Below are 14,191 nucleotides of genomic sequence, written 5' to 3'. Positions count from 1 at the left end.
AAAACAATTTCTAAAAATCATAACTAGAATCCTGCTAATCAGATGTGTCGCCTGTGTGGCACAATATAAGTCACAATGACCTTGAGTCCTTGACCTACTGACCCCTAAATCAATAGGGGTCATCTACTGGCCATGACCTATGAGTATTCAAAATTTAAATCTCTACAACAACTCATTCAAAGGTTATGATAAGAAACAAAATGGTGACGCCGACAACACTGATGGCGAACAAAGTAATCCCTGTGTCCTCCATGCCTTGCAGACGACACACAAACTATAAATATCACCATTGGAAACCAATGGCTGACCTATTCTTATACAGTCACAAATGGAGTGTAAAGGAGTCATTGCCATGTGGGTAACCAACAACAAATAAAAAGAAACACTAAAAGTAAAAGGATATAAACAAATGAAACAAATAAACAGAAACGATGAATATATAATAATATTAAACATGATGAACAAAATTTACAGTAGATCGTCTGCTTATGAGGAGCTCTGTTAATCTCCATCTCTGGAAGTCAGGTGTCATTTATATGGTAACATACATGTACATTCATGTACATTGTCCCAAAGTCCAAATCTTAATCCCTATCCTGATTTCTTGACAAGAAACAAAATCACTGAAAAATCCCTCCCTTGCAGGTTTTTTTTTTTTAATTTGGTTTCAATTAAATAACTACCGTAGTCCATTGAAAATTATAATTTTATGATTATTTCATTTCCTTTAATAAAAGAGACAAAGATCATTTTGTGTTATGAATACATAAAGCATTCTATACATGCATGCAAAAAATTGAGCTTAAGGTATCTGATGTACAATTAGGGTTTTAGCTAAAGAGAAATGGAAAGGTGCTACACCCTGTTCCTTTTTGGTATGATGTGTATGTTTTTCTCTAAGGCCCCAAAAAAATTGGTTTGGTTAGGATTACATTCTTTTCAAAATACAGGTAGGGTAGGTAGGCTTTTTTAAAAAAACTAAAAAAACTATTAGGTGTAAGGAGAATATTCTATTCTATGTAAGAATGTTATTGTCATCATTAGGGAATGGTGCTAATGAAATATTCTGAATAAAACTTTAGAGGTATTAAAATACATATCACTAAATTTAAAAAAAAAAATCAAAAAATATGTACGACTATAAAAACAGCAGGGTCAGTGCCACTTTTGTAGGTAGGGTCTTGCATTCCGAACAAAACACTTTTCTATGGGTTTGAACATGAATCTCTTTCAAATAATGCCGACATAAGGTGGGTTCACCAGGCATCCAAAATTCACATAATTGTACATCAGATACCTTTATAAAACTGGCACATGTACATCAAATATTGACACCAACAACAAAGAATTTGTTGCTTTGCCATCTTTGATGTATTGTGAATTTAATATCTAAGGGCACTTTCACCAACAACATTGAAAGCTGACAACAGAGAGCTCTACAAAAAACATGGTATATATATGGTTAATCAAGAGAGTAGAACAAACTCCCCACCATCCCCTTTAAATTTTGAAAATACAGATAAATACCTCCAACCCCCACCCCTCAATTTTTTTTATGTTGTTTCTGAACGGAAATGCTGTTCAATGTAAATTACTTGTCAGGTGGGAATTTTGTCATTCTCCCATATTTAAGTATCCCCAATAACTTATAATGACTAGAAAACTAGTAACGAATGTTGAATTTTGAAAAAAGTACTAAATGAATGATAAATTAGAAGAAATATCTTCCTACTAGTATTATGGTGTGACAGGCGGTATTATGAAAGGTGAAATAATTATTGAAATTTAATATCATCTTATTGAATGATGTGCAACAACTTTTCTTCAAATCACTGATGTTTGATTTGGATAGCAGAACGGGCTTAAAGTTCAAAACACTGAAATAACAAATTGCAACTTTCACTGACTGAAACAGTGAAATATATCTTCACATATATATCTCTATAAACCGCCTGAAAGCATATAATAATTTTCAAATATATTTATTGTGAAAGGGCTGCTGTAAACAAATATGAATATACAGGTAAAACATAATTCTAGTATACATACAGGCAGTTCTCGAGCGCTGTCCAAGCTGACCATGAGGATACAGGAGGAGAGGTCATGGCCAAGGGCTCCAGATGAGTCGTTCTTGTTCGACTGCAGAGACTGTGAATTGACAGAAATAATGGTGACACAGTCTGGCAATGATGGTTTCAACATAAACTTCAATTGTTACAATTATCTGACACTTACTACAACAATTCTGCTTACTGCTAATACCAGTAAAATGAATACAATATTACAACAATTACATGCAGTTTTATTTATTTTTACATTTTTCTCATCAAATACTATTCCAAGCTGACTGTACATGTAAATATATAGAAGTTCTCTACTATAAAATACATTGAAGTGATAAAATGCCTCATCTATAATACTGTATACTTTAAGATGGTGGGAAGCATGTACTTTGCAATAATAAGCCTCTACTTTGACTGTGGTGCTATTGAGTTAAAATGTGACTGGTTTAATTTTTTAGAGAGAACACTCCATACAAACAGAGGAGAGTGTTAGGGGGAAAACAGTAACCAATCAATGACAATGAATCCATGAGAACAAGGAACAAGTGTGAATAAAATGATCGTGATTGTGATGAAATTGATGCTGACTTAATTGACATTATCAATAGGAAGCTTTTAAATCTGATTGTTTATGAAAAAAATGTTAGAATTACATTAACTAAATACTGGATAAACTTTACATAAACTAAATACTGGATATTCTTTACAATAACCAAATAGTGGATAAACTTTACATTAACCAAATAGTGGATAAACTTTACATTTAACAAATACTGGATAAACTTTACATTAACCAAATACTGGATATTCTTCACAATAACCTAATAGTGGATAAAATTTACATTAACCAAACAGTGGATAAACATATCCTTTTCCATATTTGATCTGTATCTCACATGCATTTAACTAATTTACAGTTTCCCAAGCATTTTCCTGCCCAACTGTACAGACTACAATACAATAATGAATCATGAACCACTTATTTTATATTCTTTGAATTATGACATACAGTTCCAGACAATGAAATAATCAGTTTTCAATAGGTATTATAAGTGCTTAATCATGAAGAAACGCAGTTTTACAACTTAGAATATGTTCTACATTTTCAGCCAATGAAATCGAAGAGATGCAATCATTAAGGTATAGGCTTAATCATTAAGAATTTCAACTTTAGCGGGTCTTTAAAGTTCCGCATACTGCCAGTCATCCGATACATACTCCCTGCGTCAGATTTTGAGATGACAATGTGTCAGTCAATGAGGTAGTATTCTAAGACAGTTAGATGACCTTAAGTAAGTTTTAAATGATTTAAAAGGGCTCATTCACTGTGCTCACTCCACCCATTCTTAATCATTAAAATGTTACTTCATGTCATCTAACTATTACTAACAGACATGAGGTTATGATTTGGTTCCCTGTTAAGTGATAATACATCAAAATTGAAGTCAGTTAGAACATCTTGAGTAAGAAAGGCTCGCTCGCTTTGCAATATGGTCATACTTTTAGTTAAATATAACTTATTATCAATCAAATTATTAGAACTTTTAAATAACAATGCCAAATAATTTTTAACATGAACATTCAGTATAGTAACAGAAATCATATTTATTTTAAAACAATTGTAAAAAAAGTTATATCAGCTAAAAAAAGTTATATGTGCTAAGTCAATCTTGTTGGCAAGATGTTGTGCGGGAGTGCGGCCAAATTTTGTTGGGAAAATTTGAGTACTCATTTAGATAACCCACTTGTCCGGCTTGTTGACCACAAACCAAACTCACAAACATTCAGTCCGGAAATAGAACCCGGGATGCCTTGGCGAGAAGCCAGTGCCCTAGCCACTGCGCTAACTGCACAATCATAATAACACCACCATAAAATAGTCTAGAGAAATGATTGCTTATTGTGATTAAAGTGAACAGCTTTCTGAAATATGAAAATGATGTTGTTAAAATGAATCTAGATGGTAATTGTTAATATTGTTTTATATTGAAGATACATAACCTAGATTACACTTGTATCAAAACTAAACAAAACAATGTTCATGCTTGAATCAGGAATTTGAAATAAAAATTTCAAACATTTTAAAGCAGTCATCAAGATCAACGCAAAAAAATAAGCAAGAGATGTTTGTCAAACATTATGCCATCTGAGCGCTGCTTTGGCAGAAACATAGGGAAGATAATTTTATGGAGGTACTTGAAGATAGGTTTGTTTACTATTGACCAAAATCAAGGGTGATCTTCTGCTGGTCAAGGGCAACCTTCCACTGAAGTTTCTTGCGGGTAGGTCAAAAGAAGTTATTGTGCTCTCAAAGTATTTAAAAGACTTTTGACCGTGACCTTGACCTACTGATCTTAAAATAAAAAGGGGTCATCTACCTGTCAAAGGAACCTACCACTGAACAGGAAGTTTCATGGTCCTAGAACCATTCTAAAGTTACTTTGCAGATAAACTTTTCAAAAGAATTTTAACTGTGACCTTTGCCCTAGTAAACCCCAAAACAAAACAATTTGGGATGACCTTCTGGTTAAGGGAAACCTACCACTGAAGTTTGATGGTCCTAAGTGAAACAGTTATTGCTTGGACAAAGGTTTGTTATTGGCGGACACATGGACGGACGGACATAATGCAACTGCTATATGCCACCCTTTTGAGACATAATAAATAAAATATTTTGAAACGTCTGTGTATTTTGCATCATTATTTCTATATATAAAAGCAGGAAAAATGGCGTGCACGATAAGGCTTGAAGTGGCACCTGCAAAGCATGAACAAAGCTAAGTTCAACCCCAGTAATAAGTTAAAACTGCACTCTGAGTCACTCTGTCTCAGAGATACATCTTGTGTTCAAATGGGTCAAGACAAAAATACATAAAAAATATAAGAGTAAAGAAAATCTGTAGAAACTTGTGACAAGTTAGGATAAAGAAGGTACCATTATGGATTTCTTTAAAAACAGGATTATTGTATTTATACTGGTATTGCAAGATAATATTCCTTTTTATAAGAGAATTCTGATCTTATTAGTTAAGAATTATTATGTCAAAGTAAGAATGATCTCTAAGACAGAAGTGAAAGGGAGTGTTTTGTAAACACAGCAAAGCTTGAAACTTGTTTACGCTGACTTGCAACCTTACTCACCATCTAAAACAACAAAAATGAAAAAAACAGTCAGTTAAAATTGTCGAAACTTCATAACAAGAGCACAGTCAGTGGTCGCTGACAGCTCGTCTGTTTTTTTTCTCAATCAATCAAGGGGTATAACTCAATCAGTCAAGGGGCATAACTCAACAATCATTTCAGTAAGAAATATAGGCCAAGTTTCACCTGTGCTTATAGCAACGTGAACATGTGTACCATGATTCATGTCAATATTTCCCATTACAGCCAACATTACCAGGTTTCGTGGCAATTTTTCAAAACAGTTTTTGCATTACGGCCAACATTACCAGGTTTCGCGGCAATATTTTAAAACAGTTTTCCCATTACGGCCAACATTACCAGGTTTCATGGCAATATCTCAAACAGTTTTCCCATTACGTCCAACATTTAAGTCTTGTAATGCTGCCAACAACAACAACAACAAGGCTATGGCAATTCTCCGAGAAACAGAACAGCTAAAAGAAAACATAAACTTGATATACCACCTGTCTATACAACTGTGAAATATTACCAAAGATATGTTTATTAATCTAAATCCATGTAAATTATTTTGTATTTGAACATGGAGGCCCCATCTTATCAATGAACATATTGTAAAATCACTTTTTCAAATCAATATATCTAATTGGCAATTATCTTCTTCAAAGGTAACAATTTGATGGGTCAGTTCACACAAAGTTTACTTAATAATTTTGCAAGTTAAATGTTGTTATAATATAAAACACTGACATAATGTTCAACTAAAAATCTTGATCTATCAATATTTAGTGGTATTCTCGAAGATAAAGAGGGGCCACACAGTATAACCATCTACATCTTACAGAGAATTAAAGGTAAAATACAAACAATGAGATTCATAATAGTTACAACATAGAAAGCTCTAGCATTAAAGAAGAACACCAACGAAATTATTTGAAAGAAATGTGAGTTGACAAAAAACCTGTAATAACCATTCTTTCATTGAAAAACAGAATTGCATGAGTAAGTTCTACACATACATATGTATGAACTATGCAATGTCATGGTTAACTACTGATAAAAATACATGTACTGCAAGGTAACATTGAGTTTTACTTTCAGAAAAAAAAAAAAAATCTTAAAAACACACTGCGTCCACTGATTTTGAATTTTCAATGTCAGCTATTTCATTTTTCTCTTAGTTTAAAGCAAATGTATAAAAGTAACCATCGACAAGTCTGGTATTTGAATGATTTCCGTTATTTCAAGAAAGCCTATTGTACAAGTGACGTACAACAAATCCCGATAGGTATCAATTCCTACCTTGTTGAGGATGAGGGGATCCTTGGAGAGATACAACCAGACAAGACGCAGATGGAGCTTTCCGGACTTCACGTTCTCCAGGGGTAACCACTGCCAAATGAAATGCATGAAGTATTTAGAAAGGATTTAAAAGACGATCAGTATTTTGTTACAAAATCTTGCACTCTGAATTGAAAATTCTAGAACTTTCCAGAGGGCAATTAAACGATGGCGTGTATTATTTAACAAGGATTTAAAGACGATAAGTATTTTATATATATATATATATATAGTAAAAACACCTTGAAACTGTGTGATATTTCTTGAAATGACTGAAAGATTATCTGATATGACAATTACAAGAAGGCTTGTATTGTTTAAGAAGAGTTTTAAAAAGGATGAGCATTTCAAAAGGATGAGCATTTCAAAAGGATGAGCATTTCAAATACTTCAGTCAGAGCTCCAGATCAGATTTTGGGTCAAAGGTTTTATACTCCCAGAATGCCCAAATTTTTACAGAGTATTCATAGAAATAGAGAATTTACCAATTAAATAAATTCAAAAGCAAGTAAGAAGTGTTTTAGTTATCATTTATAAGATTGGTGCTAGACCTTTGGCAAATCGGGACAAATCTCCTATCAAAGCAGTGACCTCCCCTTAAAATTGAATAAGATTTAGTATTAAGGTAAGCAATTGCTACCTTGAAAAGCTACCCCCCACTCTTCAAAATTTAATTGACTTTATCGATAAAACGTATGCCAAACGATTTTGACCTTTTGACTAATCTGACGCCTTCTAATATGCAAACTTTCAAAATCCATTGTGTTTTTCATAATCTTGATGCTTATTACCGCAATTACACACCTTATCTGCAGCTTGATATTTACAAAATATTTCTGGCACACATGCATCAAAGTTTCTGTAAATATGTTGAATGTTTTGGAGTAATGGCCAAGATTAAAGGTCTTCACTCTGCCAAAGACATAAGGCTATCATAATACCTCAACCTTTTTAACTTCAAAAAAGACAAGCTTAAAAGTACAAACTTGACATGAAAGTCTAGTTATAAAAACTTAAAGATGATCTGTTTCTTCTATTTAAAGATTTTGAAAGGATATTCTGATATAGTGACAATGATTACATGTACATATAGTTTTAAATACTACTCTAAAACAACCTTAGTTAAGCTCTTTTTATAAATTAATAATGTTTTCAAAAAGGACTTGACTGCTAGCTTACATTGTCAATGGTTCCCTTGTCCGCGACGGGGGACAGCTCCACGGACACACTGTAATGAAAATAAAACACAATTAGCAGGCTCAGTCAAAGATACATGTTTTTACATGATAGAATGCATGCTCAATATAGACTAGTGAAACAGAAATAATGATCCTAAATAGTTATAATAGTTCATAGTTTACAGGAAAAAGCTATTTTGTCCAAACCTCAAACTACACCACATCATCCTCTCAATTCTACACTGAACGACCGGTACACCACATCACCATCTCAATTCTACACTGAACGACCGGTACACCACATCACCATCTCAATTCTACACTGAACGACCGGTACACCACATCACCATCTCAATTCTACACTGAACGACCGGTACACCACATCACCATCTCAATTCTACACTGAACGACCGGTACACCACATCACCATCTCAATTCTACACTGAACGACCGGTACACCACATCACCATCTCAATTCTACACTGAACGACCGGTACACCACATCACCATCTCAATTCTACACTGAACGACCGGTACACCACATCATCCTCTCAATTCTACACTGAACGACCGGTACACCACATCATCCTCTCAATTCTACACTGAACGACCGGTACACCACATCACCATCTCAATTCTACACTGAACGACCGGTACACCACATCACCATCTCAATTCTACACTGAACGACCGGTACACCACATCACCATCTCAATTCTACACTGAACGACCGGTACACCACATCACCATCTCAATTCTACACTGAACGACCGGTACACCACATCATCCTCTCAATTCTACACTGAACGACCGGTACACCACATCATCCTCTCAATTCTACACTGAACGACCGGTACACCACATCACCATCTCAATTCTACACTGAACGACCGGTACACCACATCATCCTCTCAGTACTATACGGTACTTACGTTCCCAATTTGTCGTCCTTTCCTCCAGTGTCTTCATCTCTCACCTCAATGTCCATGAACTGACCGTCGCGCTCATCTATAATCGTCTGAAATGCAAATACAATATTTCTTAACAAGAACACAGTTTGTGGAGGGCTATCATGCCTTTTCATAAGTAGATTGTTATTAATAACATGTAGGCTTGCCTACACCACTGCCATTCTGATGGTGGTTCAGACCTTTTTTAAGGCTGTCTGTACCCTAAATGGGGAAAATTTACTCTGACAAGCAGATGGGTAGCAAAACCGAAGGGAATCATTTAGATCCAAAATAGTGGCTGTATAACTAAATTGAACAGACTTTTAATCACACATTAACGAGAAGAAAGAACTAAGTTGAGCTAACCCCATTAAATGGAGGCAACTCAACCTTTAATAGTGCAAGTCACCTTGGTTTTTGGTTAAATGTTGCAACAAATCTTGGAAAGGACTTTTATAAATTGTTTACCATCTTCCAGTGCAAGCCTATATTTAGATATTGTATTGACTATGTGATCTTGCATACTTTGTAGGTTTCTTTCAAAAATAAAATATGTTTAAACTAACGAATCATCCACAAGGCAGATTCAGTGATTAGTGGTTGGAATTAGCAAAAACCAGGACTTCTTTAACATTTTAGGCAATATAACCCAGATAGTTACAATTTTAAAAGCCAAACAGTTAGGAAATAATTCATGCTCACTCAATATTTGAACTTATCCATGTTATATAAGTATTTGAAATCCTCTGTTAGTTTACCTCGAACACAGAGTTCCACTGCGGGGCAATGGAGTTGTTTATCACAGGGGTCTTGAACTTGTTTGCACCAACTGGAAGGGGAATATAACATATAATAAAACAACGGAAACTACAGGGACAAGCCCAGGAGCCAAAACTTTAACAAAGACCCTGTTCAACAGCACAAGGATAAGGCCTAACGGACAGCCCAGTGCTCCAGCTAGGCCCAAATAGCAGGGTGGGGCAGCCTGGTACCCTTTTCCAGCACCCTGCTGCCTTTTACTACCTCTGCTGTGCCCTTTTGTTTGAGAGTCAATTTTCAGAAATAAGGTTTAAAAATAATAAATGCACATAGTTTTGACACTGAAATATACAGCTTAGGTATTCATTACAAACTTTTAGTATTGAAAGTGCACAGCCTAAACAATAGCAAACAGTTTGTTGTTTAATGACTGTTATAGTGTGGGTTTTAATCACTTTATATGAATTAATCTGGTTGATCTGTCCTCTTGGAAGACGTTCAGAATATTTAGTGGTGAGGTGTGGAAACAAGCCTGTCACCCCTGGTTTGACAGTCAACAAGAACATGGATACGCCAATATTTATTAAAATCCCATTTATAATTTAGAAGTGCAACAAATTTCTCACCTCTAATGACAGAGTAGGGGTCAGATTTTCCCTTGCCAGTCAAGCTGATGTCAGCCTTCTTCAGTTCCTTAGCTTCCAACACATGGATACGCATTACACCCTGAACAACAGCAAACACATTGAGGTTAATGGCTATCATAGTGTGGGGTTTTAATTATGAATTATATGTACTTGGCAATCATCAGTAAATGTAGCAATGGAACTGGAGGTGTTAGTGTTGATCACATTGTAAGGATTGAGTTTCTTTAAATCACTAAGGAATCAAAGCTGTTTTTATCAGGCTTAAGTCAAACCCCAGCATAAATCTTAAAAATGTTTGTATCTAAAGACCTGTATTATTTCATGGCAATAATCTGGAAGCAATTATAACAAACCCTTTTTTACCAAAACATCAAACATATTAAAGAATAAACCCCCTATATCCTCAAATAATGAAACCACAAATGTTATGAAAGTCTTGCCAACAGAGTGAGAACTTACATCTGGTTGTGGGAACTTTAGTTTAGTGATCTGCACCCCCTTGGCCATTTCCACCACAATACGGTTGGGCAGCACCATGATGTTGGCGATGTTCTCCTGGATAATTGTGTGAAGCATGTCACTGGAATAAAGATAAGATAATATAAGATAATTATTATGGAAAGCATAGTTTGATCAATTGTACTTCCATGGCAATTTTCTTTCACATACAGTTGGGCAGAAACATGATGTTGGCGATGTTCTCTGGGGTAACATTCACTAACGCCTTTAGCCCAAGTTTGAGACTCAGACACAGACTAGAAATGTGTCCATAGGACACGGATGCCCCCACTTCGATTTTTTGTCACAGAAAATAAGCCATAATGATTATTCAGGATAATCTGAGGGCCCTAACTCCTAAATGATTAAAGCGATTTCCATGGCTATCGAACTTGATCAAGATATTATGGTCACAAACATGTGTTAAAAGTTTGGTGAGGATTGGACAAACAGTTTTCAAGAATTAGATCGGAAACAATCTTCGGGACGTATTTTTCAAGTCTTTTTTTGCAAATAAAGAGCCGTAACTCCTAAATGACAAAAGCGATTTCCATGGCTATCGAACTTGATCAAGATATTATGGTCACAATCATGTATGTAAAGTTTGGTGAGGATTGGACATATACTTTTCAAGAATTAGATTGGAAACATATATTTTTGAAGTATTTTTGGCAAAAAAGGGCCGTAACTCCTAAATGACTTAAGCGATTTCCATGACTATCGAACTTGATCAAGATATTATGGTCACAAACATGTGTTTAAAGTTTGGTGAGGATTGGACAAACGGTTTTCAAGAATTAGATCGGAAACAATCTTCGGGAATTTTTGGCAAAAAAGGGCCGTAACTCCTAAATGACTAAAGCGATTTCCATGACTATCGAACTTGATCAAGATATTATGGTCACAAACATGTGTTTAAAGTTTGGTGAGGATTGGACAAACGGTTTTCAAGAATTAGATCGGAAACAATCTTCGGTACGTACGTACGTACGTACGTACGTACGTACGTACGTACGTACGTTACAAGTCATATACGTACGTACGTACGTACGTACGTACGGACAAGGGCAACCCTATATGCCGCCACTTTGTGGGGGCATAAAAAGCAAAAAAAATATTTTGGTTGTTAAAATGCTATTTAAGGAGCAAAGATGGTAAAACCACTGTATCTGTAACAAATAATCTGTTCTACAATCAGGCACACCTCTTTTGCCAAAATTAGTTATATTGTAGATATTTTGAAAAAGTGAATATGGGCCCATTATAATTGTGTGTAGCCTGTCGCTTAAACATGGGAGACCTAATATGGTATAAATAACGAGTAAAATGGTATACTGGAAAAGGTGTTTACCAATCACAGGCCCAACCAATCAATTTTCCATTATAACGGATCATCCAAACATCACTACCATAAAGCTAAAATAATTGAAAATAAATTACAATCCTGGCATGGTTAATAGTATTGCTCTAGTAAGTTTAGGCAACATATAATCAAGTAGGATTAATTTAATTATAAATAGCAAAAGGTTACCTCAATCCAGGCAGATCTAAGGCGTTGGCAAGATTTGTCAAGTTGAAATCGATTGACTGAAAATAAAACAAAGAACACCAATAATATTAAGAGACAAAAAATTTTAAGGCAAAGACATCAACATTTCTATCACATTAAGTTAAGAACTGACTGATCAGTGAGTTACATTCATGTAGAAACAAAGTTTAGCAAATTACTTACTTAAAATATACAGTCAAAATTTGCTATGTCGAAGTCGTTGGGACCTTGAGAAATACTTTGAAATAATGAACATTTGATACAAGCAAAATAAAAAACATATTTAACTAAATCCGAAATTGTTGAAAAAAAAATTCGACAAAACCGGAACCTCGAGATAACAAAGAACGACATAACGAGTTTTTAACTGTATGTGGCATTTTCTACCAGAGATGGTGATAACTCAAACATCCATATACTCTCTCTTTACCGGGTTATTGAGGAAGAATACACTCAGCCCCCCGAAGAATGGGGACTGGCTTATCAGTGGCTTCATGATGACCCGCACTGTGCCGTGAAGCTGGAAAGGTAACATACAATGTAAGGAACAACAAATATTTTTTATTCATTGAAAAAGACTCAAGCATGAACACTTTTATAGGCAGGAGCAATGAATTAGTAGTTTTTGTGCATTAGATTTTCCATGGTAATTGGAAACAACCAATGGCAGAGTGTGTATATCTGCATCACAAATGCTATGTCGGAAGACAATATTCTGCTATGAATGAAGGCTATAAACAAAGATAACTTTATTATAACTTCAGCATTTTAAATGAAACATAGCACAGTCCATGCAGCTAACAGAGCCCTGCCCCAGGTCTTTTGCCAGAGTTTGAGAGTTTAGTTTCTTAAAATACTTTGACAAAACTGCCGCCTGATGGAGCAGTGTCAAAACACTATTTTGGAAACAGGTTTGTCAAAGTCTTTGAGGAAACTGATCACCTTATCAAACTCTGGTTATAAAATGATGGTGGGTGTCTTTCAGTGGCATAGACTGCTTTTGTTTCATTTAAAATGGTGAGGAAAAAGAAAAATTGTCTTTATAATAGTCTTCATTTCAAGCAAAATGTTGCCTTCCGATGTTGCATGTATGACATAAATGATCACATTGTATACACACACTGAATGTTCAAGTTTAATAATGTGTTTATTTAACTTGGAAAAATGTCAAATGACCCAAGGCATCACCACATGTTATCTATCTACATTATTATGTTAACAGTATAATGAAAACTTGTGTTATTCGACAGTTGAGATTTTCATGTCAAGATAGACTTCTGAATAAGGGGAAAAAGGGCATACAAAATATTCATGGCGATTGTAGTGTTAAAGAAAGATAAAGAAAGATAATCAAGCATTTCATTGGACTGTCAGTGTCCGCCAATTTGTATAATACTGATAACATAAATATGCAAATGAGCGAGAGCAGTCTGGGGCTGATATGACCGAATCATCTTAAGATTGTTATTCAATATGTTCAGAGTAAATGTTTGAATTATAATATTTATTAAACAAACTAATGCATTAAAATGGCATTTTTGTTTTTAATAGCTTTTTTCTATTATGTTATAAATATAGTATATAATGGAGGCAGGTGTTGCTTAAGTTATACCTGGAGGTCTTTGATACCAGCTGATATCCCCTTGATCTTCACCTCAATCTCACAGTCACTGCTGTATCTGTAACATGAATGCACAGAGGGTTACAGTATTGTGAAAAATATTACAACTTGGGTTATGGTATTGACAAAATATCACAACCGGAATGGGTTATGCTATTGACAAAATATCACAACCGGAATGGGTTATGGTAGTGACAAAATATCACAACCGGAATGGGTTATGCTATTGACAAAATATCACAACCGGAATGGGTTATGGTATTGACAAAATATCACAACCGGATTGGGTAATGGTATTGACCAAATATCACATCGGAATGGGTTATGGTATTGACCAAATATCACAACCAGAATGGGTTATGGTATTGACCAAATATCACAACCGGAATGGGTTATGGTATTGACAAAATATCACAACCGGAATGGGTTATGCTATTGACAAAA

The 14,191-nt window shown here is 34.9% G+C and overlaps 1 protein-coding gene across 2 annotated transcripts in view; it reads right to left on the bottom strand.

Annotated features, from left to right (window-relative positions):
* Positions 1 to 14,191, bottom strand: part of LOC128234008 (extended synaptotagmin-2-like) — a 36,699-nt gene that overhangs the window by 13,285 nt on the left and 9,223 nt on the right. For both annotated transcript variants that reach the window (XM_052947938.1, XM_052947939.1), the window contains exons 5-14: positions 13,739 to 13,805; positions 12,557 to 12,646; positions 12,109 to 12,164; positions 10,539 to 10,659; positions 10,059 to 10,158; positions 9,432 to 9,502; positions 8,656 to 8,741; positions 7,725 to 7,773; positions 6,507 to 6,596; positions 2,050 to 2,148 (exon numbers count right to left, since the gene is read on the bottom strand). In XM_052947938.1, the coding sequence (XP_052803898.1) occupies positions 2,050 to 2,148; positions 6,507 to 6,596; positions 7,725 to 7,773; positions 8,656 to 8,741; positions 9,432 to 9,502; positions 10,059 to 10,158; positions 10,539 to 10,659; positions 12,109 to 12,164; positions 12,557 to 12,646; positions 13,739 to 13,805 (829 nt within the window). The remainder of the gene's footprint in view (positions 1 to 2,049; positions 2,149 to 6,506; positions 6,597 to 7,724; positions 7,774 to 8,655; positions 8,742 to 9,431; positions 9,503 to 10,058; positions 10,159 to 10,538; positions 10,660 to 12,108; positions 12,165 to 12,556; positions 12,647 to 13,738; positions 13,806 to 14,191) is intronic.

This window comes from Mya arenaria, chromosome 5 (genome assembly GCF_026914265.1).
Source record: "Mya arenaria isolate MELC-2E11 chromosome 5, ASM2691426v1".
NCBI classification, from domain to species: domain Eukaryota; kingdom Metazoa; phylum Mollusca; class Bivalvia; order Myida; family Myidae; genus Mya; species Mya arenaria.
Note: the sequence above shows the minus strand (reverse complement) of the source record. Positions and strands in the feature narration are given on the sequence as shown.